We start from the raw sequence: 25,910 nt of genomic DNA, 5'->3' as shown, positions 1-25,910 counted from the left end.
AAAGGAACTAAGGTTGTTTTCGGTAACACGACGTTGAGAATGCAAATTACCATTTAAATAAGGTGTATGTAAACGGAAATGTGCAGAACACCTAGGTATTTTGGCAAAAGCAAATAGGAAAATAAAGCTGATTCTACTGGGAACAGCGGGATAGTAAAAAGCAGATGGCAGTAATCTTTCGGGGCTGAGGACGGATTAAAAGAGCAGCAGTCTGAAGGATCTAGACCTTGAGAAAAGAGGAATCCTGTATTCACCTGGACGAAAGGGACGGGGCGGCGGCGGCCGGAACGCAGTGACGTACTTCCGTGGGAGGGACCGGTCTCCGCTCACGCTCACTTCCGTCGCGCCTGCGCAACTGGACCCCCGGGCTCGCCCTGTTGTGGCGGTTTTTTGGGATCAGCCAGTTAGTAGGAGACTGCTCTGTAACACCCGAGGGCGATGCGCTCTGCTCCAGCCATCAGAGCTTGCCAGAGAATCTGCCGGTGCCTGTTGTCTGGGTTTGGGGGTCAAGTAGATGGGAGGCAGCCGGAGCAGTTGTCGAAAGGGACAGGCTCCTTCGTAGGGCCCGTGAGGTCGCAAGCGGAGCTACCCCGAAACGAGCCGAGAGAGGCCCCCGAGTCTGGTGGTGAGGGGAGTGAGCCGCTGGTAGAGATCTGTCGGAAGAGACGTTTCCTCAGTGGCACCAAGCAGCAGCTTAGCCGAGATTCTCTTCTAAACGGATGCCACCCCGGCCTTGGCCCCTTGGGCATAGAGTTGCGGAAGAACCTGGCGGCCGAATGGTGGTCCTCAGTGGTGGTGTTCAGGGAGCAGGTCTTCCCGGTAGACGCCCTCCATCGTGAACCAGGTCCTTCGCTGCCCGTGGACAATGGCTTCAGGTTAGTTTCTGCAGAAACACTGCGCGAAATCTTGCAAGACAAAGAGCTGAGTAAGGAACAGCTAGTAGCATTTCTTGAGAACTTACTAAACACTTCTGGGAAACTACGGGAGAACCTTCTTCACGGTATGCTTCACGATTTCATGCTTCAAAATAGGTGGGGTGGAAAGGCAATCTCGCTCGATTTCACGAATTGCAACTGGCCCTTTAGTCACGTGGAAAGGAAATTACCTGAATCTGTCTTCTTGACGTAGTTGGGTTTATTGACAGTCTTGCTACCTTGGAGACAACTGGTTCATGGGATCGTTATTGTTTCTTAAAAGAATCTGGTTCAAGGATCTAGTAAAGCTGTCAGTTTCCCAAGGCAACCGTAGTATTTTGGAGTTCAATTGAGTAGTCCTAGAATTAGGACCTGAGTTAAATCGCGTGTTTGAATAGTTGGTTCATTGTTACTAAAATACTAACAAGTATTTCCACAGTTACTCTTTTAACACACACACACACACACACACACGACTTAGCAAGAGCTCGTTTTGGGCCTTCCCCTGGTAGTTGGTTCATTGTTACTAAAATACTAGTTGGTTCATTGTTACTAAAATACTAACAAGACTTAGAGCTCGTTTTTCCCAGTTGGTTCATTGTTACTAAAATACTAACAAGTATTTCCACAGTTACTCTTTTAACACACACACACACACACACACACACACACACACACACACACACGACTTAGCAAGAGCTCGTTTCGGGCCTTCCCCTGGTAGTTGGTTCATTGTTACTAAAATACTTTAACCCTGGTGGTCCAGTATTAAGACCACAAGTTAGTGCTCTTTTCACAGTTACTCACACACACACACACACACACACACACACACGACTTAGCAAGAGCTCGTTTTGGGCCTTCCCCTGGTGGTCCAGTGGTTAAGACTCCAAGCTTCCAGTGCAAGGGTGTGGCTTTGATCCCGGATCAGGGAACTAAGATCCCATATGCCGCATAGCCAAATTAAAAAAAAGAGCTCGTTTTTCCAGAGCAACAAGAACATGCCCTCCCTCAGTTTTTCGTACTGATCTACATAATCTGTTGTTTGAAGAGCCCTTCAGGTAATTTTTGAATTGGCAGAATAATAGGACTGATCAAGTTTTATAAGTGATTCTTGAGTGAATACACAGAACTTTGTAGGGCACAGTATACCTTTAATGTTAAATAGTACATGATAGTAGAGATTCTGGGGGGGGATTAGATTTTTTTTTTTTTTAAAGCATCTCATCTTTGCAACATGTTATCCTTTGCCTTTTTTTTTTTTTTTAATTAAGCGGTACTAGGAAGTAATTTGGAGAAGGCAGTGGCCACCCACTCCAGTACTCTTGCCTGGAAAATCCCATGGACAGAGGAGCCTGGTAGGCTGCAGTCCGTGGGGTCGCAAAGAGTCGGACACAACTGAGTGACTTCTTTCACTTTTCACTTTCATGCATTGGAGAAGGAAATGGCAACCCACTCCGGTATTCTTGCCTGGAGAATCCCAGGGACGGGGGAGCCTGGTGGGCTGCCGTCTGTGGGGTTGCACGGAGTTGGACACGACTGAAGCGACTTAGCAGTAGCAGGAAGTAATTTGAAATAACCAATGTCCTTGGTCTGTGAAAATTAGTACTTACAACCTTTTAAAGATTTCCTTAATAAGGCAAACTTAAACTGTGGAGTAAATGTGACCATTTTGATTTGAACTACTTTAATTATTCATGATGGTTTTACTTTGGGGAAGTTAAATCACTTTTCATTACCATGTTCCAAAACAAATCAATTTTTTATTTCCTATGAGAAAATGAAACACAGCTGTCTTAGATTCATGAAAGTATTTACTGATGAGCCAGACATTCTCTTCCCTTTAAGAAACTTAAATCCATGCATTTGCCTAATCTTTTAGTTGTCTGGTGCTTCTGGCTTTCAAGTACCAGTTTGCCATTTCTTTCTATGCCGGATGCCCTTGCCTTCTCTATTTCATGTCTGAACTATTGTGGTAGCCTCTGGCTATGAATACTTTGGCCACCTGATGCGAAGAGCTGACTCATTTGAAAAGACCCTGATGCTGGGAAAGATTGAAGGAGAGAGAAGAATGGGACGACAGAGGATGAGATGGTTGGATGGCATCACCGACTCAATGGACATGAGTTTGAGTAAACTGCAGGAGTTGGTGATGGACAGGGAATCCTGGCATGCTGCAGTCCATGAGGCTGCAAAGAATCGGACACGACTGAGTGACTGAACTGATCTAAGTATGAATGGTTTTTAAAAATTCTCAGCCATTTTATCTCCAAAGATCGCTACTGCCCTGTTCTCTTTCTTCTGTCCTGTGATTAGTTACACATATGTTAGACTTCCCCCATCTTTTTACCAACTTTCTTGAACACATTGATCACATTTCAAAGTCTGGTCTGATAACTCAGTTATGTCTGTTTCTAGTATCTGTGTTACTCTGGACTTTTGTTCATTTGGACTTTTCTCTTGATTTTCTAAGTAATTTGTGTGTTAATTGTAGAGATAAATTGAGGCTCTGGGTGACGTTTTCTTCTATCTGTGGGCTAGCGGATGGGGATTACTTTTGCTTTGGGCAGGCAGTTAGGGCATATTTATCCAGAAAGTTCATTGACAGCTTCGTTTGCACTTGACCCCTGGAAGGCAATCCTTTAGGTGTCCCTAGTGAAAGGCTGGGGTGTTCGCCAGGGCCTGTCTTTCTTAAGACCTTTGGACTACAATTTTTATACTTCCCAGCCCTATACGATGTCCGTTTCAGCTTCTCAGCTCTGCTACTTCAGATGTGAAAGTGAAAGTGAAAGTGAATGTTGGGTTCACCTCTCTACTCTTCCTTTCTCTCCAAATCTTGGACCCTCGGTCCTTACTGCCTTGATAGCTGTCTTGTGTCTTTAAACAGATTTTTTAAAGTTTCTCGGCCAAGCTTTTCTTGTCAACAAGCTTGCCAGTTGTTATGGGAAGTGGAAATCTCAAGTAACTGTTGAACACAGTGTTGTCATTTAGTGGGATGTAATCTAAGTGTAAGAAGTCTTGAACTTTGATTTATTCTAAGTAGACATGTTGGAATTATAGTTCTGAAGCTATTTTACATATATTTTGTGCATGCCTGCTCAGTTGTGTCCAACTCTGAGCAAATAGACCCATGGATAGATTTAGTAGGAACCAAGATTTTCACTGTAAGAAAAAAGATACAAAGCAGATAAGGATAAACTTTGTAATATTAAGTTTGAATTGACTATCAGTATGAACTTATTTTAAAAATACATATTTCCTAACTTTTCTTCATTGAAAAGGCCTAGAAACAATGACAATAGCAACGAGCACACCTAGAATTAAGTTTCTAAAAGGAACCAGTACTTGGAGAAATGGCTCATTCCAGGTCTGGGGCAGGGACAATATAAGGTGACTTTGGGACAGTTTATGGTGCTAGAAAGCAAAAAATTACTAGAAGACTAAGTATTGTTGTTCAGTCGCTAAGTTGTGTCCGACTCTTTGTGACCCCATGGACTGCAGTGCACCAGGCTTCCCTGTCCTTCACTATCTCCCAGAATTTGCTCAGATTCATGTCCATTGAGTCAGTGATGCCATCCCACTATCTCACCATCCCCTTCTTCTTTTGCCTTCAGTCTTTTCCAGCATCAGGGTCTTTTTCATTGAGTTGGCTCTTCCCATCAGGTGGCCAACGTATTGGAGCTTCAGCATCAGTCCTTCCAATGAATATTCAGGGTTGATTTCCTTTAGGATTGACTGCTTTGATCTCCTTGCAGTCCAAGGGACTCTCAAGAGTCTTCTCCAGCACCACAATCCAAAAGCATCAGTTCTTTGGCACTCAGCCTTTTTTATGGTCCAACTCTGATATGCATACATGACTACTGGAAAAACCATAGCTTTGACTATACTATACAGAACTTTGTCGGCAAAGTGATGTCTCTGCTTTTTAATACACTGTCTAGGTATGTTGTAGCTTTCCTTCCAAGGAGCAGGAGTGGGTTTATGATAAAAGGACATAGATACTGGCTTGAAGGAGATTCCCACTGGCTAAGTTGGGGACAAATTGAACATTAAAATAAATATTGATGGTAATGGATGAGAATACATTAAAAATCTAATCCACAGTGTTAATGAAAAAAATAAGTAATTAAGGCTCTTGGTGTAATTCAGGCTCTTGGTAGAAAGAGGAGTTGAAGAGAGTTTGTTTTAATAGGAGCAGTGCAGTAAATGTAGAAGGAACACTAGAATAGAAAAACTACCTTTGTAATCCTTGATACAATAATTCAAGCAGGGGTCATCAGTGAATTCTAAAAGATTGGGTGGAAGATTTTTGGGGAGCAGGATAATAGTGGGGAATGGATATTCACTGCCTTAACTAGTTAATCTAAATCTGGTTTCATTAGAAATGGGATCATTTGATACTAGGTTCCTCCTATTAGGATGCAGTAAGACAAAACATATCAACTAGGTAGTATTCTTGCTAAAAATGATTAACCCAAATTAAATCATAAGGGAACATTCAGACAAGTCTAATTTGAGATTAATCTGTGACTGGCCTGTACTCAAATCAAAAGTCAGTGTTATTAAAAGCAAAGTTGGAGAAATCAGAGAAATAGTCTAGATTTAGAGTGATTTAAGAAACCTAATCAAAATGCAGAGCATTTATTAACCTTAATTAGGGAGAAAAAGACAGCAATAAATGGCATTTGGGGTGACAGAAAATAAAATATTGATCATATGTTAGATGAAATCATGACATGATTAATGGTGTAATAAAGGTGTACAGTGAATAGTTTTAATTTTAGGAGGTGCCTGCTGAAATGTTTTGTGGTGAACAAGAAAAATGTGGCAAAATGTTTACAGTTGGTGAATCTAGGTGAAGGATTTACAGATGTTTATTGTACTATTCTTTCAACTTTCTTGTAGATTTGAAAATCGTCAAACTAAAAAGTTGGAGAGCACTACTTGAAATTAAGTGGTAATCAACTAAGATCTACTTGAGCTCCATGTTACTATTACTTATTGCTGTGTTAGCATTATATTATTAATTTGTCTATAAATTGACCAAAATGATTGGGTTTATGCAACAGATTTATACAATGACTGATTTATTTTTTAACAGGTGCCTTGGAGCACTATGTTAGTTACCTGGATCTGGTAAACAAGAGGCTACCTTTTGGCCTTGCTCAGATTGGAGCGTGTTTTCACCCTGTTTCTGATACTAAGCAGACACCTGATGGTGTTAAAAGGTACACAGAAAATGGCATATAACTTGGCCTTGTGTTTAAACAGTCACTTTCACTTTGGGATAGACTATATGATTTTCAAATAAATGATTGTCTTATATTTCTCATATCCAAAGAATCGGTGAAAAGACTGAAGCTTCTCTGGTATGGTTTACTTCAGCAAGAACTGCAAGCCAGTGGCTTGATTTCTGGTTACGTCATCGACTCCTATGGTGGAGAAAGGTACTACAATAATTAACCTTTAATTTAATAATGAATAGGCAAATTGGCTAAGTAAGAAGTAATACTTCTCTATAATAAATTAAATTTTATTTGATGTAGCTATGTTATATTTATGAGACAGCTATAAAAATTAACAAGTACATATAAAAAAACTCTTTGTAATGATTTTCATTGTTCTGTAAGTTACTTTGGTAAAGGTGTTTGTTGATGTTTTGGTCAGAAACTTTTGTTGGTAAGGCTTCAACAAAATAAAGTTCAAATTCTCTTACCTGGCATTCCTGACTGGTATAGAGTTTGACCCTTGCCCACTCTTACAGCTTTAGCTTTTCCTCCCAACCTCCATGAACTCTCCATGTTAGTCAAACGGTCCTGTAATTTACAATCAAGTTTTAATGTAAGCCTAAGAGAGAAAAGCTGAAGTAAGCATTTTTGTCTTGCCGTTGTCTTATTACTCTAACTCTCAGAATCTCCAAATACTCACCTAAACTAAATGAAATGATCACAAATACTCAGGCTGTTTATGGAAGGATGAGAATGGTATGTGATACTTTCTTCTGTATCTTAAGTTCGTGGTTCCTTCCCTTCTTTTTAATTGACCACAGAAAGGCTAGATAGCATCAGCAGTTATTCTCTGTAATTCTTTGAGATTAAAAAACAGTATTTTTAGCAGCATAGTCACTCATATTTAATTCAACTTCACAGTTCTTATGTGGAACCTGACCCATTTCATTTCAGTTGCTGCAGGCAACTTTACTTTCTAATGTTCATTTTAATATGTTAATAAAACAAACTTTCCTTTCCAGTTTGCTATGAGTCCATCTAACTTCAGCAGTGGAGATTGTCAGGATGAAGCAGGCCGAAAAGGAAATAGACTTTACTACAATTTCCCCTGGGGAAAGGAGCCAATAGAAACCCTGTGGAACCTAGGAGATCATGAACTTTTACACATGTATCCTGGAAGTGTGGCTCAAGTACACGTATGTTTTCCCTTGTGCTCCTGTGTATCCTTTACCCAGATTCTCTAACCATGATCATTTTTAAGATATACTTTTTAAAAAACCCTCTGACTTGTACATTTTATTATGTTTTCAAATTTTATTTATTAGTTTTCTGCCATGTCAGGTCTTCGTTGTGCACAGACTCAGTTGCCCCGTGGCATGTGGAATCTCAGTTCCCAGACCAGGGGTCGAACCCTTGTCCCTGTGTTAGAAGGCAGATTCTTAACCACTGGACTACCCTGTGATTGTTTCTGAACCATTTGAGAATTAACTGTAGACATGGTGGCTGGCCCAAGACTTCTCAGTACTTCAGTATGCATTTCTCAAGTATTACAAGGACTCACCTATATAACTGCAGTGCGGTCATTATGATCAGAAAAGTAACAGTAATCTGCTATTACTGTCACATCTACAGAACCCTTCAAATGTAATCAGTTATTCCGATCTGCCCTTTATAGGTCCAGGATCCAATCTAGGATTGGGTTTCAAGTAGTTGTCACTTGTTCTTAGTCCCCTTCAAATGAACAATTCCTTTTATCTCTCCTTGTCTTTCATTACCTTGACATTTTTGAAGAGTACAGGCCAGCTGCTCTGTAGACCGTCCCTTGGTCGGAGTTTCCTTCAAGTGTTTTTTGCTAGGCATGCCACAGAGATGGTGCCACCCTCTCCTCAGTGCATCGTATCAGGAGGCATGTGATAGCCGTTTGTTACTGGTGATATTAACCTTTATCACTTGATTAAGATGACCCTACCAGGTTTCTCCATTGTAAAGCTGATAAGTATTTTGAGGTTATTCCCTGGCAAGTAATTAATAAGTCTTTTGTGGGCAGATACTTTACGTAAAAATAACCTGTTTCTCAGCAAATTTTGACCTGCTGATGTTACAGCATCTTTTTTGCCCAAATCAATGATTACTGTGAGGGTTGCCAAAATGATAACTTTTAAATTAATTTCATCATTCTGTCTAGATTTATTGATCAGTTTTATTGATCAGATTTATTGATCACTGATTCTGTAAGTCTAAAATGTGATTTTAGGAGGTAGTTCTGCTGAATAATGCTTTATTTTTGTTGTACTTTTCTATTGAGGGCCGAGACGGGCGGAAAAATGTGGTTCCTTCTGTTTTATCTATAAATGGAGATCTAGACCGAGGCATACTGGCCTACCTCTATGATTCTTTCCAGCTAACAGAGAACTCCTTTACAAGAAAGAAAGATCTTCATAGAAAGGTACTTTGATATTTCAGAGACAGCCTTGGGAAGTTAAAAATACAGGTTTCTCCCCTCTTTTTTATGTTAGTGTACTTGGTTTCTAACATAAAGTCTGAATAATAATTTTTTTAGTGCAAGTAATTGAAATATTTTTCAGGTTTCTTAGAGAATGCGGCCACAGGAATAATAAGCAGGTTCTTGCAGAATTAGAACCGGGAATCCCTACTGGGTAGCCCCAAAGGCGTTTCTGTTTGATCTTGGGCAGCTAGACAGCTCTCTCACTCTCAGCCCCTGAGCCTCTTAACTGATGGCTTCCAGTTACATCAGAAGCAAAATGTTAAATAGGAGTAAGACAGACCAGCCAGACTTGTGATATTGACCTCTCAGCTTCTGGTCTGACCCCAAGTGGCTGGTCACTGGATCACAGGAGCAAGCCATGGGTCTGGGTCAAGGGAAAGGCTTATTTTAGGATGTGCAGTTTTAGCATTCTTACGGGCTCGAAATCGAGAGAGAGGAGGAGTTGCAGCTGTAGGAGAGAAATGAAATGCCTAATGGAGCAAAATTTTGGAAGTAACAAGAAGGATTAAGACAGAATCAAGAATACATGTTGCAGGGGGAGGTGGGTTGTCTTGAAAAGGGTTACTTTAAACAGCAGGGAAGAAAAACAATAGTATAGATAAAAATAGGCTGCCAGGGCTGTTTAGCCCTTGAAGGAAGCTTTACTCACATCCTTTGTTTTCTTGGGGAATTCAGAAGCAAGATTGTTAGTTTAAAATGTGGAGGAGTAGGGGTTTAAGTGGCAAGAGTTTAGAATAGTCCTATTCCCCTCAACTGTGACAGGGAGCGTCTCTAAATCAAAAGTTTTAACATGTTGAGTGCTCACCTGGCGTCAGACACCATGAGCTTGTAGCTCCACTCTGCACAGTTAGTGATTTATTATGCGGTGTTCATTTAGCCTGATGTGGCCATTCTGGGAGTTGGGATTTATGGGGCATTTGTGGCAAACAAACAAGGGAGATCCCTTCTTTCTCTTATACCCTACTTCCAAACCATCAGCAAAACCTCTTTGACTCTGTCTCCAACGTATATCTTGAATCTGGTCTTTTCTTACCACCTCCCCTCCTTGAACTCTGATCTAAGCCACCGTCATCCCCACTGCCCTGCACTGAGTGGCCCTTTTGAACATTCATGTTACTCGGCTCCTCTGCTTTAAACCCTCCAGTAAGCTCCTCTTACTCAGGGGAAAAGCTCAAGCCCCTTAAAATGTTTTACAAAACCTTTTTCTTTTTGACCTTCAGCTCGTCTCCACGTTACTCAGTCTGCTCCAGCAATACAGACATCATCGTTGTTTCTAGAACATGCCAGGTGTGCCCCCAGAGCCATGTCATTAGTTCTCCCTTTGTCTGAGTGCTCTTCCTCCAAACGCACAGGTCTTGCCCCTCAATACACTTTCAAGTCTTTGCTCAAATGTCACCTCAGAGAGGAGACTTTCTCTTATCACCTTATTTAAAATTGCAAACAGCCCTCCCCTAGCCCACCCCTTGCCAACACATATCTTCTTTCTTTCTTTTTTTCCTTTTAAGCACTTACTACCTTCAAACATAGAGCTTCCCTGGTGGCTCAGACGGTAAAGCGTCTGCCTGCATGTGGGAGACCTGGGTTTAATACCTGGATTGGGAAGATCTCCTGGAGAAGGCAATGGCAACCCACTCCTGTACTCTTGCCTGGAAAATCCCATGGACAAAGGAGCCTGGTGGGCTACAGTCCATGGGGTTGCAGAGTCGGACACGACTGAGCGACTTCACTTTCTTTTCTTTTCCTACCTTCAAATATATTACTTTTTTATTTTGTTATCTTCTCCCCATCGTGAGGGACAGGGATTTTTGTCCCCACCGCCTAGAACTGTTTCTCATACAAGTGTTAAATGGCTGAATGAATGTGTAGCGTGATGGGTTTTGGCAGAGAAGGTGCGAGTGATAAGGCGCATGGCGCAGGCTGGGTAGCGAAGGCAGCGGTTCCTTTGAAAGGGCATTTCAACTGAGGGAAAATGGAGTTGTCGGGAGAGAGGAGAGCATCAGATGGATGTATTTCTGCAGAATGCCTAAATGGAGACATCTATGGCAGCTGAATCTTTACATGACCTTTTATGACCTCAGCTAGCTTCCATTTTCACACAGAAAATTTTAACTGTTGAAGCAGCTTCGTGTTGGTTGGTGCTTGTCCTTCTTACCCCTGCTCTTTAAATTGTTTCAGGTGCTTAAACTTCACCCTTGCTTGGCGCCTATTAAAGCTGCTTTGGATGTGGGACGAGGCCCAACAGCGGAACTAAGACAGGTGGGTTAAACAAGCTTCAGCGTCTGGATTTCAACGGTAACCGTTACTCCAAGTAAATGAGTGGTTTGCCATCTAAGTTTTATTTTGATTCATTAAAAAAATCTTTAACTGAATAATGAACTGTGGATAAATACTGTGATTAATTAATGCAATTTGAAATATAGCATACAAAAGAGACTGAATACACTTGTGTGGATTTTGCTGTTAATGTCATGCTCAGTCATAATTGCATTTTTTAAAATGAGTATACATAATTTTGGTGATCAAAATATTTGTACAGAAGTCTAGTGAGTAACTTCTTACCTTTTCTCTTTTTTTTTTTAAATTTTATTTTATTTTTAAACTTTACATAATTGTATTAGTTTTGCCAAATATCAAAATGAATCCGCCACAGGTATACATGTGTTCCCCATCCTTTTCTCTTTTTAACACTTTTTTTTAAATTGGAGGATAATTGCTTTACAGTGTTGTGCTGGATTCTGCCATACAACTCGAATCAGCCATAATTATATGTATATCCTCCAGCTCCTGAACCTCCCTCCACTCTCCCACCCACCCATCTAGACCATCACAGAGCAGCAGGTTGGGCTCCTTGTGTTATATAGCAGCTTCCCACTAGAGAGCTACTTTACACAGGATAGTGTTATATATGGGCTTCCGGGTAGCTCAGCTGGTAAAGACTCCACCTGTAATACAGGAGACACTGGTTTGATTCCTGGGTTGGGGAGATCCCCTGGAGAAGGGATAGGCTACCTGCTCCCGTATTGGGCTTCCCCGGTGACTCAGATGGTAAAGAATCCGCCTGCAATGCAGGAGACCTGGGTTTGATCCTGGGTTGGGGAGATCCCCTGGAGGAGGGCATGGCAACCCACTCCAGTATTCTTGCCTGGAGAACTCCCTTGGACAGAGGAGCCTGGCGGGCTACAGTCCACGGGGTCTCAGAGTCAGACATGACTGAGCGGCTCAGCACAGCAGTGCCGTATATGTCAGCGCTGCTCTCTCAGTGGGTCCCGCCCTCTGCTTCCCTCACTGTGTCCGCAAGTCTGTTCTCTGTGTCTGCATCTCCATTCCTTCCCTGCAGACAGGCTCATCAGTGCTGTTTTTCTAGCTTCCATATATATGCATTAATATACAATATTTGTTTTTCTGACTTCACTCTGTGTAACAGGCTCTAGGTTCATCCACCTTACTAGAACTGACTCAGATCCATTCCTTTTTATGGCTGAGTAATATTCCACTGTGTATATGTACCACAGCTTCTCTATCTATTCATCTCTCAGTGGACATCTAGGTTGCTTCCATGCCCTAGCTTTTGTAAATAATGCTGCAGTGAACATTGGGTTACATGTGTCTTTTTGAATTGTGGTTGTCTTAGGGTATATGCCCAGTAGTGGGACTGCTGGATCATGTGGTGGTTTTATTCCTAGTTTTTTAAGGAATCTCCATTGCTGTTCTCCATAGTGGCAGTATCAATTTACAGTCTCACCAAGAGTACAAGAGGGTTCCCTTTTCTCCCTGTCCTCTCCAGCCTTTATTGTTTGTAGATGTTTTTGATGACGGCCATTCTGACCGGAGTGAGGTGGTATCTCATTGTAGTTTTGATTTGCATTTCTCTAATATTGAACGATGTTAGGCATCTTTTCGTGTGTTTATTGGCCAACTTAACATTTTGATACTTGTTGGTATCAGCACAAGCTCTAGATTTGCAATCTTATTTTATTTTTTACTGTATCTGGTCAAATTAAATACTCTTAAAAAAAGCCAGGGCCCCTTCAGCAGTCATTTCTGTCTGGGTGACTCAGACCGTCCAGAACTGAGTGAGGACTCTTGAAAGATTAACTGGCTTTCTCAAGCTCTTGGGGAGGGTCTGGGAAGGTGGTGATACTGAGCTCAGGGAAAGGGAAAGAGAATGGCTTGATGTCCACATTTGCCCCCAGGATTGAGGAGGACTTCCCAAACACCGCAGGAGGTACCAAGTTCCTGGGGAGTTTGTTTTTTTCGCTTGCAGGACGAAGAAGAGCTCTGCCTCTTAGATTTTCGGTGCCCTTGCAGGCCCTGCTCTGCTTTGTTTGTTTACAGGAAGAATGGTGCTGCTTGGCGCCTCCCGCGTTGTACCGAACGAGTGGTGTCGAGGAGCATCCTGTTCTGTTTTTAACTTTTCCCTCAGCTTTATGACAGAATCCTTATGCCTGTAACTTTCTGGGCCATGGAAGAGGTTTTGTGGGTTGTTTTTACAGGGATCGGATTTGGGGGTAAAATGAACACGTAGCCTTAATTTCACTGTATCGGTTAGCTTGCTCTCCAAACTGGCTGCACCTGTTTGTGGACTGTCTGTGGCGTGAGGGCTCTCATTCCCCCACGTCTTCACCTTAATCATGCTGAGAGCTTTTCCTTTCCTCTTCCACCTTCTGTTAGGAAGAGGTCATTTTCTGCTGGCAACCACTAACTTACTAAAACTCGTATTAGTCTTTTTCCTCTTACATTCTAAGATTTATTAATATCTTTATTCTCATTTGTCCCCAAAATACCATATACCTTAACACCCATTTACTTTGCTCTGGTTTTTCCCTGGGAACTTGCTAGAAATGCAAATTCTTGCCAAACCTGCTGAATCAGAAACTCTGGGGTGAGGCTGAGCCATCTGTGTTTTGCAAGCCCTCCAGGTGTTACTGAAGCTAAAGTTGGAGACACAGTGCTCTAGTGCAAGCACAGGCTCTCATGTGACCCTTCCACTCGCCATTACCCTCCCCATCCCCACCACGGACATTTGGTAAAGTTTGGGAACAGTTTCGTTTGTCACAAGGTAAGGGAGAGTGCTCCAGGCATCTGATGAAGGCAGGGATACTGCTAAACATCTTGTGTCGGCTGCACCAGTGAGGAAAATTTTGCTTTAGAGTTTTGGATTGTTACGGGCATTTAAAATTTTTCTTTCTTTCTTTCTTTTTCATCACCATTTTTAAAACAGTAAACTGTCGTTTACTCATTATTATTTCTGTGTTTTCCATCAGGCTTTTGTCTCTAGCATTCCACTGACGCTAATCAATCATTCTCTGTTCCTGAAACATTTTCTTTAGTTGGCTTCAGGAATACCACTTTCCTAGTTTTCTTCATACTTTTCTAGCTTCTTCTTACTTTTCTTTGATGTCTCTTCTCTTCAATCCTCAAGTCTCAGATGAGTTAACATAACCCTTTGGACTTATCTGCTTTTTTTTGATAGACTCTGTTTTGCTTTTGTGTTTTGAGTGATGATAATAAAAATTCTTAAGTTTAGTATAAAAATCTCAGAGACTTGCATTTAGTATTCATGGCTCAGACTGTAAAGAGTCTGCCTGCAATGCAGGAGACCTGGGTTCGATCCCTGGGTTGGGAAGATCCCTGGAGAAGGAAATGGCCACCTCTCCAGTGTTCTTACGGAGAAGGCAGTGGCACCCCACTCCAGTACTCTTGCCTGGAAAATCCCATGGGCAGAGGAGCCTGGTAGGCTGTAGTCCATGGGGTCGCTAAGAGTCGGACACGACTGAGCGACTTCACTTTCACTTTTCACTTTCATGCATGGAGAAGGAAATGGCAACCCACTCCAGTGTTCTTGCCTGGAGAATCCCAGGGACGGGGGAGCCTGGTGGGCTTCCGTCTATGGGGTCTCACAGAGTCGGACACGACTGAAGCGACTTAGCAGCAGCAGCAGCAGCCAGTGTTCTTGCCTGGAGAATTCCATGGACAGAGAAGCCTGGCCTGCTGTGGTCCATGCAGTCTCAAAGAGTCGGATACGACTAAACAACTAACACGCCTTGCAGTGTTTAAGTTCTTAAGAAATATACAGTTTATAAATATATAATATATAAAATTATCAACAATATTATGTAATTAAAAGGATTTATGCCCATTTTAAAGATTGAAAAAGATGATAGGTGGTTTCATGAAAATAGGGTACTACTTCTAGCTACTTTTCTCTCTTTCATATTCAGAGTTTTTGTATTTTTCCCCAGGTTTGTCAGGGGCTGTTTAATGAATTACTGGAGAATGGAATTTCTGTGTGGCCTGGTTATCTGGAAACTGTGCAGTCTTCACTGGAACAACTTTATTCAAAGTGAGAATTATCTTTTTGGTTGCTAAAAATAATTGTATTTATTCAGAGTTTTTGATTATCTGATGTTTCTGTACTTTATGGGTAACAAACCTCTTCTGAATATGTATATATAATGTAGTTTAAAATTATTCCTAACTGTTCTGTTTACAGAACCACAAACCCTTAGTTAATTGCTACAGCAGGAAGCAGTACTCATCAGGTATATTTACCCATGTGCTATGTGAAACCTCAGGACTCCTACCATGAAGTATGTGTCCCTGAGGTTTTCAGTTTATCAGGAATGGAATTACTCCTATTAGATGCGTTTGTTGAATCAGGACTGTGGGAACGTGAGTGGAGTGCCTTTTTCTTGCTCGTTCTTATGGTTCATTCTCAGGCTAAGTGGAAGGTAATTTCATCCCAGAGAACAGAGAACAGGTTTTCTCAGTTGATTGGTGCCTCTGTTTACCTGATTACTTAAGACTGAAACCTGGATATTGTCCTGCATTCCTACCTCTCCCTTACCCGGTGCATCACTGACTCTTGTCTTCCTCCTAAATGTATCTCACGTCCATTTCTCCCCATCTTCACTGTCCCTACTCAAGTTAAGGTTACTAGTATCTCTTGGCTGAATCACTGAACTAATCTCCTAATCGATCTCCCTGTCTCTAGTCTTAGCCTTGCTATTTCCAATGACTTCTGTTTTTCAATAAAACAGTTCATTTCCCTTACTTTGGGGTTTTTTTGGTTTTTTTTTTTAGCTTTTTGTGTCAAATACATGTCTTTTAGGTGATAAGTTGTGAAGCTCAGTGTCTTGTTCCTCAGTTCTCTAGTAAATTATTAAATAGACCTTTCAGAAGAAAAACAGGTTTCTAGAGAGAGAGCAGCTGATGGTTTTATCATATATAAAATGAAGTAGTAGTACTTGAACCTTCCAATGTTCTCAGTTCTAAAGTCTTACCCTTGGAGTCTTAAGGACACTATCAAGTTAAGTTTGTTCTTTACATAGTAAAGGCTTTATGTCTCAGGATATTTATTTGCTTTGTCCCAGAATATGTTCATTCAGATAAAGCACCTACTATATTTTATGTACTTTGATACAGCAACAAACAAGACAGCAAAGTTTCCTGTTCTTGTGATGCTTATATTGCAGTGGCTAGAGTAGACTATAGACAAGTAAGTAGATAAATAAGATAATTTCTGGTGGAGTCCTACAAAGAAGAGAAATAGTAATGACCTAGTGTGTGACTGAAGCAAAAAGAAGGCCAGTGTGGAATGTATTCAGTTATTGCTAAACTAGAAACTGTAAGTTAGCATACTAAGTTATGTATCAAACATGGGTTTTGGTATCATTTGTTGTGCACTGGATCTAATATTATTGTAGTTGTATAAGAGAGTTGGGTCTAAAATAATTTTCTTGGATTGTATCCACATACCAAAAGGCCGAGGTTATTCTGAGGTTCATACATAATATCATCCCAGATGTTGTTTTGAGATACCAATATTTCTTTCTTTTTTTTTTTTCCTGACAGTATTTATTTCTTATATTTTATTTTCTTTTATGGCTTCCAAGCTATCACAATACGTCAGAAATTTTCTGAAGATTTTACTTTGAAAATGGTTCAGAAACTTGAGAAAACTGTTTTTGGGTTTAGCTCTCCAACACTGCCTTTGAGTTTTGTGGCTCTGGAAAGTGACATTGATTCCAGAGTAATTAATGCTGGTAATGTAGTGAATTTCCAATTTATATTTGTGCTCATATGTTTTGGTTAACTATTTTTTCTTAGATATGATGAAATGAGTATCCTCTTCACAGTATTGATTACTGAAGCTACTTTGGAGAATGGATTAATACAGTTGAGAAGCAGAGACACCACAATGAAGGAGATGATGCATATATCCAAAGTAAAAGACTTTTTAACTAAATATATATCATCAGCTAAGAATGTATAGATTTCAATATTTGTATAATAAATATTCACCTTTCCTAAGTTGGCTGTCTTATTTAACTTTCTTGTTGTTTAACCCTTTTGCACTTAAGTGGATGTTTTTGGTGCTTTGTTTTTTCATTGTTTTTACTACTTCTTGATGTATTTCATGGTATCAGGAATATTTTCAACTATAAGAAAAAGACTACTAGATTAAGCAAATTGGGGATTGTTTTTCTAATAACAAGCGATCAAGGGTTTAGACTGTCCGGAGCTGGTGTAATTTTTTCCTTTATAGTAGTTAGGGACCGAAGCTCTTGCTGTCTTTCCACCATCTTCAGTATATGGCTTATATCTGTCAACTTGTTGCTTCTTGGTCACAAGGCGGCTGCTGTATTTCTAACCTCAGCTACACTCTAGTTAGAAAGAAAGTCAAAGAGATAAGAACTAGCCAACCATGACTCTCTCCCTTTTTAATTAGGAAAGTAAACGCTTTCCCAAACATCCTAATCAGAAGACGTGTTTACTTTTATTCATCAGAACTGAATCACACGATCATTACTAGGCCAATCATTGTCCAAGGGCATGAGGATATCATGATTAATTTGGATCAAAGACACTTTATCCTTTGGTACTACAGTACTGTCTTTTAGTCTCTGAAATGGGTTTTGTTGTCAGGAAAGCAAAGGTCTTTATGTACACTCTCAGATATCAAAGATTAACCTAAAACTAAATTAGAACATTTATTGATTTTTGAAAAGCAAGCTAAAATAAATGTTAAATGGCGTAGTCTAATATTAGTATCTCATTCTATAAACGTTTATGTGCTGATTATGTTTGTGTTGACTCTATTGTCATTGCCAACTTGGCAGATATCCCAACTGATGATTTATATACAGTGTCTCGAAAGGTTGGCTAACTTGTCTGAGTTGACCTTACCTAGTAGGTTTTTAGTTTTTGCTCTTGGGGAGAATTTCAAACACAAAGATATCTACAGGACAGTATAATTAACTCCATGTGCCTATCACCCAGTACCAATAACCATCAACCTATGACCAGTCTTGCCTCATCCACCCAACACCACCCTTCCATATTATACAAAGCAGGTCACAGCTATCATTTCGTTTGTAAATATTTTAGTTCAGGATCTTTTGTTAACCATTTTCATGCCTGAAAAAATTAACACTAGATGATATTAAGGAATTATTGAGAATTTTCTTGAGTGTGATCATGATATTATGGCTTTATTTTTCTTTTTAAAAATCCTTATCTGAAAGACATGTACTTAAATATTTTTGAGTAAAAATATATGATATCTGAGACTTGTTTTAAAATTTAGTTTTAAAAAAGAGGTAGAATATAGGTGAAAAATAAGGATAGTCCTGAGTTGTTGAGTTATGGGTACATGGGTTCACTGTCCTGCTTTTTGTGTATGTCTGAGGATTATAATAAAAAGTTTTAAAAATCATATCTGTAGTATCAGATATCCAGTTATGGGCTTCCCTGGTGGCTCAAATGGTAAAGAATCTGCCTGCAATGCAGGAGACCGAGGTTTGATCCCTGAGTCAGGAGCATCCCCTGGAGAAGGAAATGGCAATCCACTCCAGTATTCTTGCCTGGAGAATCCCATGGACCTTAGGAGCCTGGTGGGATCACCCATGGGATCACAAAGAGACACGACTGAACTACTTTATCCACTTAGTTTCTATTAAAAACTGTCTCATAATTGGATCAGGATCCAAATAAGGTCTACTTTATTCAAGTTGGTTGTTATCCTTATAGATTTGAGCACTCCTGCTCACTTGTACTTTTTTATGAAAGGTTTATCTACTAGTGTTTCCTACTGTTTGGATTTTGCAAATTGTATCACCTTGGTTTAGTTTAGCCTATTCCTCTGTATCTCCTATGGATTGGAAATTGAATCCAGAGGCTTGATCACTTTGGTGTGGGGAGGAGGGTGGGCAAAATATCTGATTCTCTCTCTTGGGGGAATGCCTGCAATCATTGACCAATGCCCAGATCAGCCAGTTTTTAAGAGGTGGCTTCACCTTCTTTATTTATTAGCTAAAATACTTGTATGAAGGAAAATATCTCATCTACTGTTTGCTTAGGGGTATGGGAAAGGGGAGAAATGCTGGGTTCGCCCTCTTTAATTCTTTTTCATGCACAATTGTCCTATCTTTTGTCTCAAGTCCTTTTGACACAACTGTAGTAGTGCTTGAGAGCTTCTGTAGTATCTAATATAGAGATTATATAGTTAGGGTTTCTCCGAGGACCCCTGGTTCCTTTTGTTGGAAAACTGAAGATTATATCCTGGGTGCCAGGGGTGCTCATTATTAGAAGGTGGTCTTTCTTCCTAGACCTTTTCAGTGTTCAGAGCTGGCAAGTGTGTGTGTTTACATACAGTAAATTTGTTTTAAAGGTACACGTTATGAGTTCTGACATGTGTATAATAACCACCACCATGTGACAATACAGAACATTCCATTACCCCCCAAAAGTCCCCTCATGCCCCTTTAGGACTTTAGGGTTTTGACTTGAACTTCTTCTATCACACATCTGTATCTCCCCACCCCCAAGAACCCCAATTCTCAATACTGAGAGATAAAATTAGAATGTCATGCCACACAACTGCTCCCCTGCCTTATCTTAACCACAGCACTCTCAGAAACTGCAACACCAATATTCCCACCATATGTCTACCTGAAAGGGTAAATTTCATTTTTGCAGTTTGGGGTCCAATTTTTGATTTTAGTATAACTATAAGAATCTAAAAAGTTTAAAGACCTATTTTTCTAAAGAAAATCTCAGTCCAACCCACAGGTACCTTTATTTAGGTACTTTGTCTTCTTAGGGGCCTCAGGCTTCACAGGAGGATTGCATTCCTGGTCTCAGGTCAGCTGACTGCACCAACTGGCAACATGGAATATCTAAACACCAGTTGGGGTAAGTAATATTTATGGAGGATTATCCAGATCAGAGGTGTCCGACTGAGGTTATGCATCAGAATCTCCTATGGAACTTTTTAAAAATAAATATATTCAAGCCCTGTCCCAGACAGACATTCTATTTGTGTTAACAGTGAAGCCCACATCCAGGAGGTGCTAAGATTCCACATGCCTCATGGACAAAAAAGCAAAAAACAGAAACAACATTGTAACAAGTTCAGTAAAGACTTTAAAAATGGTGCACATTAAAAAAAAAAATCTTAAAAAAATTATTAGAGAGCTCCATACCCGGATGGTATGGTTTTGACAGAACTTCCCTCCAACTCAATTGCATTTAATAAAATTTTTTTTTACTAAATACCCTTCTTAGGTATTATACCACACCAATATATATTAAAAGATGTTATTAGAAACAGCTCTATGGAATTTCCTTGGCAATCCAGTGATTAAGACAACTCTGTGCTTCCACTATAGGGGGCACAGGTTTGATCCCTGGGTGGGGAACTAAGACCCCACATGCCATGGGACAGGTTAAAAAAAAAAGAGCTTTATGAAATTCATTTTTCATGCCACCATAAAAAAGTTCTTGACGGTTGCTATGTTACACCATGTCTTCCTGTGAGAAAGCACGGGAGAAATTTCAGATTTAAATGCCAGGGATAGTTGTGCTTTTCCTGAAGACTGGCCTGTTACATGTGTCATGTATCTGTTCATTTTGTTTATTCGCAAAAGCTTTTTGAGCACCCAAGTATCAGGAACTTGAGGTGCTGGGACGCAATGGTGAGCAAAACAAACAAAGCCCTTCTGGGGGTGGGCAGGTGGGGACAGACAGTAAGCCAGTAGGTACATGGCAATTTCAGGTAATTCTGGGTAGCGATAGTGTTGTAAAATAGGACAGGATGGTGTGTTTGATCACGCCTTGGGTGGTGTGCTTTACATGGGTGATCAGGGAAGTTTCTGAGGCCATGACCTGCAACTGAAACTGAATGATGTGAAGCAGCCAGCTGTGTGAAGATCTGGGACAGTGCGTTGAGCAAAAGGGAGTAGCAAGTGGCAAGGCCCTTAGGAGGGAAGCAGCATGGAATGAGCAAGGACCATAAAGCAGGGCAGAGCCGAGGGTGAGGTCAGAGAGGTGGTCCGGGTGCTTCACTTAAGGAGCCCGGAAGCCATTGGGACAGGAGGGGGCACAGTTTGAGCAGAAGAGGGACATTCTGTTGTTTTGAAAAGCTCACTGTGGAGAGTGGAATGTTAGAGGAGTAAAAGGGCAGTGGGGAGACCTATTAGGAGCTCTGACAGTACCCAGGTGATGGTAGCCAGGACAAGAGAGGTAACAATACCCTCCTTAGACCTGGCAAGACCTGGCAAGAGGTAGCAATACCTCCTTAGTCCTGTCGTTTAGAGGGTCCTGCTCTGGCCCTTCTCTGCTGTGCCTTCCTCCACATTATGTGTGAGGGGCCAAGGAGATGTGCTTGGAGATCATTGTAATCCTTAGGTGTCTAGTTGTCCTAACCTGTGAGTTGATGCACTATCCGAGATCTTAGTTACTGTTTCTGATAGTGTGTAATGGGGAAGGTCAAAGGCAAGGACTAGTGCGTGTCTCTCCAGGGCAATAAAGGAGAAAGAAGAACGCGTGATCAGACATCACTGAACCACTCACTGCTGATCATTCCTGTGGTTAGCTCTCCCCTTTATCTCCTTTAGGAGAAGCAGCACTGAGAGAAGGCAGTCTCCTTAGGTTGAAATCCCCCAGCTCTGGGACCAGAAGGGGCAGAAGGGACAGATGCTTGAAGGGAACACCTGTTTGCAGCTCCTCATCCCAGCAGGGTTTTCGTGCTGCCCTGGTGTCACCTTGCATATGCTGCCTTCTCCCAGTCTCCTATTGGGTTGCTGGCCTTTTTCTGAATGATTTCTGAGAGCTCATCAAATATTGTAAAACATCATACTGTATCAGAGACATGGATTAAAAATATTTCCTCTCCCCATTCTTTTGATTTAGTTAAAGATTTTTAAATGTTTCATCTAACTAAATTTAACACTCATTTATGTCTTCTGGATCACAAATCATACCTAGAAAAGCCTTTCCCTCTTAAAGATTATTATAAAATTCCTCCACTTCTGTGGCTTAATTTTTAGATGTTTTAATATTTGAGCTAGCTGAATGGATTTTTTTGTAAAGAATGAAGTGGAAAAAAAAATGGAGTTCTAAGTTTTTAAATGTGGTTTTCAATTTTTACACCGTATTGAATGTTCCATCTTTTCCCCATTGATTTAAAATGCCATATTTTTCACATACTAAACTCTCATCTGTATTTAGATTTATATTTGGACTTTCTTTCATGTTACATTTACACTTTCTACTTGTTTAGCCATATGCCCATAACACACCTTCAAAATCCTGCTAATTTTATCATGTTTTGAACCCTTATATACCCCCTTCTCTCTCATCCCTCACCCACCACACACGCTCCCTGAATCTGTGTTCAGTTTCCTTTTTCATTAGTACATTGTGTATCTCTTTCAGTGTGAACGCAATTGAGAAACCTCCTCCTTTGTCTTAAAATGTGTTTATTTCCCCCTCAGTTCTTGATTGGTATTTTGGCTAAAGTGGTAGTTATTTTGGTTGGTTCTCTTAAGCCACCTCATAACCCTTCTTCTATTTGGTGGGGTCTGAAACCTGAAAAATTGCAATTCCCTTGCTGCCAGGGTATGACTGTGAATATCTTCCACCAATTAGACACATATCCATAGGACCTGGAAAGGAGAAGGGAGATGATGATTTCTGCTGAAAAGTAAGTGTCTCTAATGGCAGAACTCCACACTCCACTGGGCTCCAGTTTCTGGGTGAGGCAGTTGTACTGAAGGCAACAATGCTAACAGTAGCAGCGGTAGTTGTCTGGTCTCCAGATTGTTAGAAAACCTGCAGATAAATTAAAAGACCTTTAGACGAATTATTAAAATTGAAAAGGGAATTTAGCAAGGTTGCTGGATACAAAGTTGACCAAGAAAAGTGATTGTGTTTCTATGTATCCACAACATGAAATAAAAATACAACTTAACATAGCCTCAAAATATTGACCAGCTAGGACTAAATCTAACAAAAAGTACGCAAGATTGTTTATACAGAAAATAAAAAAACACTACTGAGAGTTGAAAAAAAACAAACAAATGATGAAATACTTTGCAGTTCAGAAAATTCAATATTATAAAACTATTAATTCTCCCCAAGTTGATCTAAAAAGTTCAATGCAATGTCAATCAAAATCCGTACTATGCTTAGTTTTTTTCTGTAAGGAAATAGTAAGCTGACTAAAGTTTGTATGGAAATGCAGGGACTTCCCTGGCGGTTTTGTGGTTAAGGCTCTGTGTTTCCACTACAGGGGGCATGGATTCCATCCCTGGTCGGGAAACTAAGATCCCACAAGACTCGCCAAGTACAGAAATGAAAAGGTCAAGAAAAGCTAAGACGTGACTAAAAAGAACAAGGTGGGGAAACTGCTCTTCCAGCTATTAGGATCTATTTAAAAGCTGAGTATGGCACTGGCACAGGAAAGAGAAGTATAGAACAGTGAAACAGAATCCACAGCCCAGAAGGAAACCCACACGTATATGAACATTTGATTAGTGACAAAGATGACACTGCAGTTTAGTGGGGAAAGGACGGCCTTTTCAGTGGACAGTGCTGCAGCAACGGGGTACGTCCATGCACGGGAGGGGAACCAGGTGAGATGCCAGGATTTCCCTGGTAGTGCAGTGGGTAAGAATCTGCATGCCAAAGCAGGGGACACAGGTTTGATCCCTGGTCTGGGAAGACTCCACATGCCGTGCCGCAACTACGGAGCCTGCGCTCTAGAGCCTGCATGCTGCAGCTACTGGAGCTACGCACCTAGAGCCCGCACTCTGCAACAAGAGGAGCCACGCTGAGAGACCTGTGCACCGCAACGAAGAGTAGCCCTGCTTACCGCGGCTAGAGGAAAGCCCGTGCAAAGCAACACAGCCAAAAATAAATAATGAAAATTTTAAAAAAATGTGATGCCAATTTCATATCACAGAAACAATTGCAGGCTGATAGAAACTGAAATATGAAAGTAACTAAAAAAGCCTTTAGTAAAAAAAGAAGAAGAAGAAGAAAAGCCTTTAGTAGATAGCAGTATAGGATAATGCTTGTATGATCGCAAGTTGAAAAAATATTCATCTGGACACACATTCACAAAAAAGCACTAACCATAAAGACACGGCAGGCACAACAAGTTCTTCAAACTTCATCAGTCTGGAGGAGGAAATGGCAACCCAATCCAGGATTCTTGCCCGGGAAATCCCATGGACAGAGGAGCCTGGCAGGGTAGTCCATGGGGTCACAAAAGAGTTGGACATGACTTAGCAACTAAACCAAGAAACCAACCAACAATGCAAGAATTAAATAAGATGGTACGTGCTGAATGAGAAGCCCGTGCACCCCAAGGAAGAGGAGCCCCTGCTCAACACTAGAGAAAGCCCTCACACAGCAGTAGAGGACCCATCACAACCACAAATAAATGAATAAATAGACTTTTTTAAAAAGATGATATGTGCTGAAAAAGTTAAAAGAAACTATGTAAATATATGAAAACCTATATGGGAAGTAATATTGAGTAAAAATAATAAAAGTGGATCATTACAAGCCAGAAATCAATTTTGCATGATGTAATGCATGAGAATTTTAAGTCTACTGAATTTTGTGTTTGGTAAAGCTACTTGGTTATAATAAAAACTGTAAGCTAAAACAGAAGAAAGAACTTCATCAAAAAGTACCGTTAAGATAGTGAAAAATCAAGCTGCAGAGTAGGAGAACAACGACTAAAAAATATGAAAAAGTAAAAACACTTCAGTAGAATAATAGGCCAAGTACCTCAAACAGGCACCTTATAAAAGAAATCCAAATGGCCTGCAAATATATGGAAAAGTGCTTGACCTTATTAGTCATCAGGAAAAATGTAAATTAAAATCACAATGTTCAGTTCGGTTCAGTCGCTCAGTCGTGTCTGACTCTTTGCAACCCCATGAACCACAGCATGCCAGGCCTCCCTATTCATCACCAACTCCCGGAATTTACCCAAACTCATGTCCATTAAGTTGGTGATGCCATCCAACCATCTTATCCTCTGTCGTCCCCTTCTCCTCCTGCCCTCAATCTTTCCCAGCATCAGGGTCTTTTCAAATGAGTCAGTTCTTCCCATCAGGTGGCCAAAGTACTGGAGTTTCAGCATCAGTCTTCCAATGAATATTCAGGACTGATTTCCTTTAGGATGGACTGGTTGGATCTCTTTGCAGTCCAAGGGACTCTCAGAGTCTTCTCCCACACAGTTCAAAAGCATCCATTTTTTGGCGCTCAGCTTTCTTCACAGTCCAACTCTCACATCCATACATGACTACTGGAAAAACCATAGCTTTGACTAGATGGACCTTTGTTGACAAAGTAATGCCTCTGCTTTTTAATATGCTGTCTAGGCTGGTCATAACTTTTCTTCCAAGGAGCAAGCCTCTTTTAATTTCATGGCTGCAGTCACCATCTGCAGTGATTTTGGAGCCCAAAAATATAAAGTCTGACACTGTTTCCACTGTTTCCCCATCTATTTGCCTTGAAGTGATGGGACCAGATGCCATGATCTTAGTTTTCTGAATGTTGAGCTTTAAGCCAACTTTTAATTTAAAATTTTTCTCTAATTTTCTTGAAAAGATCTCTAGTCTTTCCCATTCTATTGTTTTCCTCTATTTCTTTGCACTGATCACTGAGGAAGGCTTTCTTATCTCTCCTTGCTATTCTTTGGAACTCTGCATTCAAGTGGGTATGTCTTTCCTTTTATCCTTTGCCTTTTGCTTCTCTTTTCATGGCTATTTGTAAGGCCTCCTCAGACAACCGTTCTGCCTTTTTGCATTTCTTTTTCTTGAGGATGATCTTGATCCCTGCCTCCCATACAATGTCACGAACCTCTGTCCATAGTTCTTCAGGCACTCTGTCTATCAGATCTAATCCCCTAAATCTATTTCTCACTTCCACTGTATAATTGTAAGGGATTTGATTTAGGTC

General features: G+C 40.7%; 2 protein-coding genes across 3 annotated transcripts in view; one reads left to right on the top strand and one right to left on the bottom strand.

Annotated features, from left to right (window-relative positions):
• The first annotated feature begins 145 nt into the window (after nucleotides 1–145).
• Nucleotides 146–24,859, top strand: POLG2 (DNA polymerase gamma 2, accessory subunit). Of its 2 annotated transcripts, XM_070390095.1 has the most exons (10): nucleotides 146–1,000; nucleotides 6,016–6,142; nucleotides 6,256–6,361; nucleotides 7,165–7,338; nucleotides 8,448–8,588; nucleotides 10,824–10,904; nucleotides 14,891–14,991; nucleotides 16,758–16,875; nucleotides 19,753–19,844; nucleotides 23,224–24,859. In XM_070390095.1, exons 1-10 carry the CDS (start codon nucleotides 439–441, stop codon nucleotides 23,255–23,257), a joined length of 1,536 nt encoding a protein of 511 aa, XP_070246196.1. In that variant the 5' UTR covers nucleotides 146–438; the 3' UTR covers nucleotides 23,258–24,859. The 2 variants fall into 2 exon arrangements, with proteins under 2 accessions (XP_070246196.1, XP_005887819.2); XM_005887757.3 differs by lacking the exons at nucleotides 19,753–19,844; nucleotides 23,224–24,859 and having other exon boundaries at nucleotides 166–1,000; nucleotides 16,758–18,346.
• The window catches only part of MILR1 (mast cell immunoglobulin like receptor 1), a 37,961-nt gene continuing 34,455 nt past the window's right edge, over nucleotides 22,405–25,910 (bottom strand). The window contains exon 9 of the mRNA XM_014479046.2: nucleotides 22,405–22,763. The gene's annotated coding sequence lies outside the window, so the exon portion shown is untranslated. The remainder of the gene's footprint in view (nucleotides 22,764–25,910) is intronic.

This window comes from Bos mutus, chromosome 19, assembly GCF_027580195.1.
Source record: "Bos mutus isolate GX-2022 chromosome 19, NWIPB_WYAK_1.1, whole genome shotgun sequence".
NCBI classification, from domain to species: Eukaryota; Metazoa; Chordata; class Mammalia; order Artiodactyla; family Bovidae; genus Bos; species Bos mutus.
The sequence above is the reverse complement of the archived record's forward strand: the minus strand, read 5'-3'. Positions and strand labels throughout refer to the sequence as shown.

Excerpts from the sequence above, each read along its gene's own strand:
- POLG2 (XM_070390095.1), top strand. The coding sequence starts at position 439 with ATGCGCTCTGCTCCAGCCATCAGAGCTTGCCAGAGAATCTGCCGGTGC. Across the intron at positions 1,001-6,015 it reads ACGGGAGAACCTTCTTCACG|GTGCCTTGGAGCACTATGTT; the intron begins GTATGCTTCACG and ends ATTTTTTAACAG. Across the intron at positions 14,992-16,757 it reads CTGGAACAACTTTATTCAAA|ATATGATGAAATGAGTATCC; the intron begins GTGAGAATTATC and ends ATTTTTTCTTAG.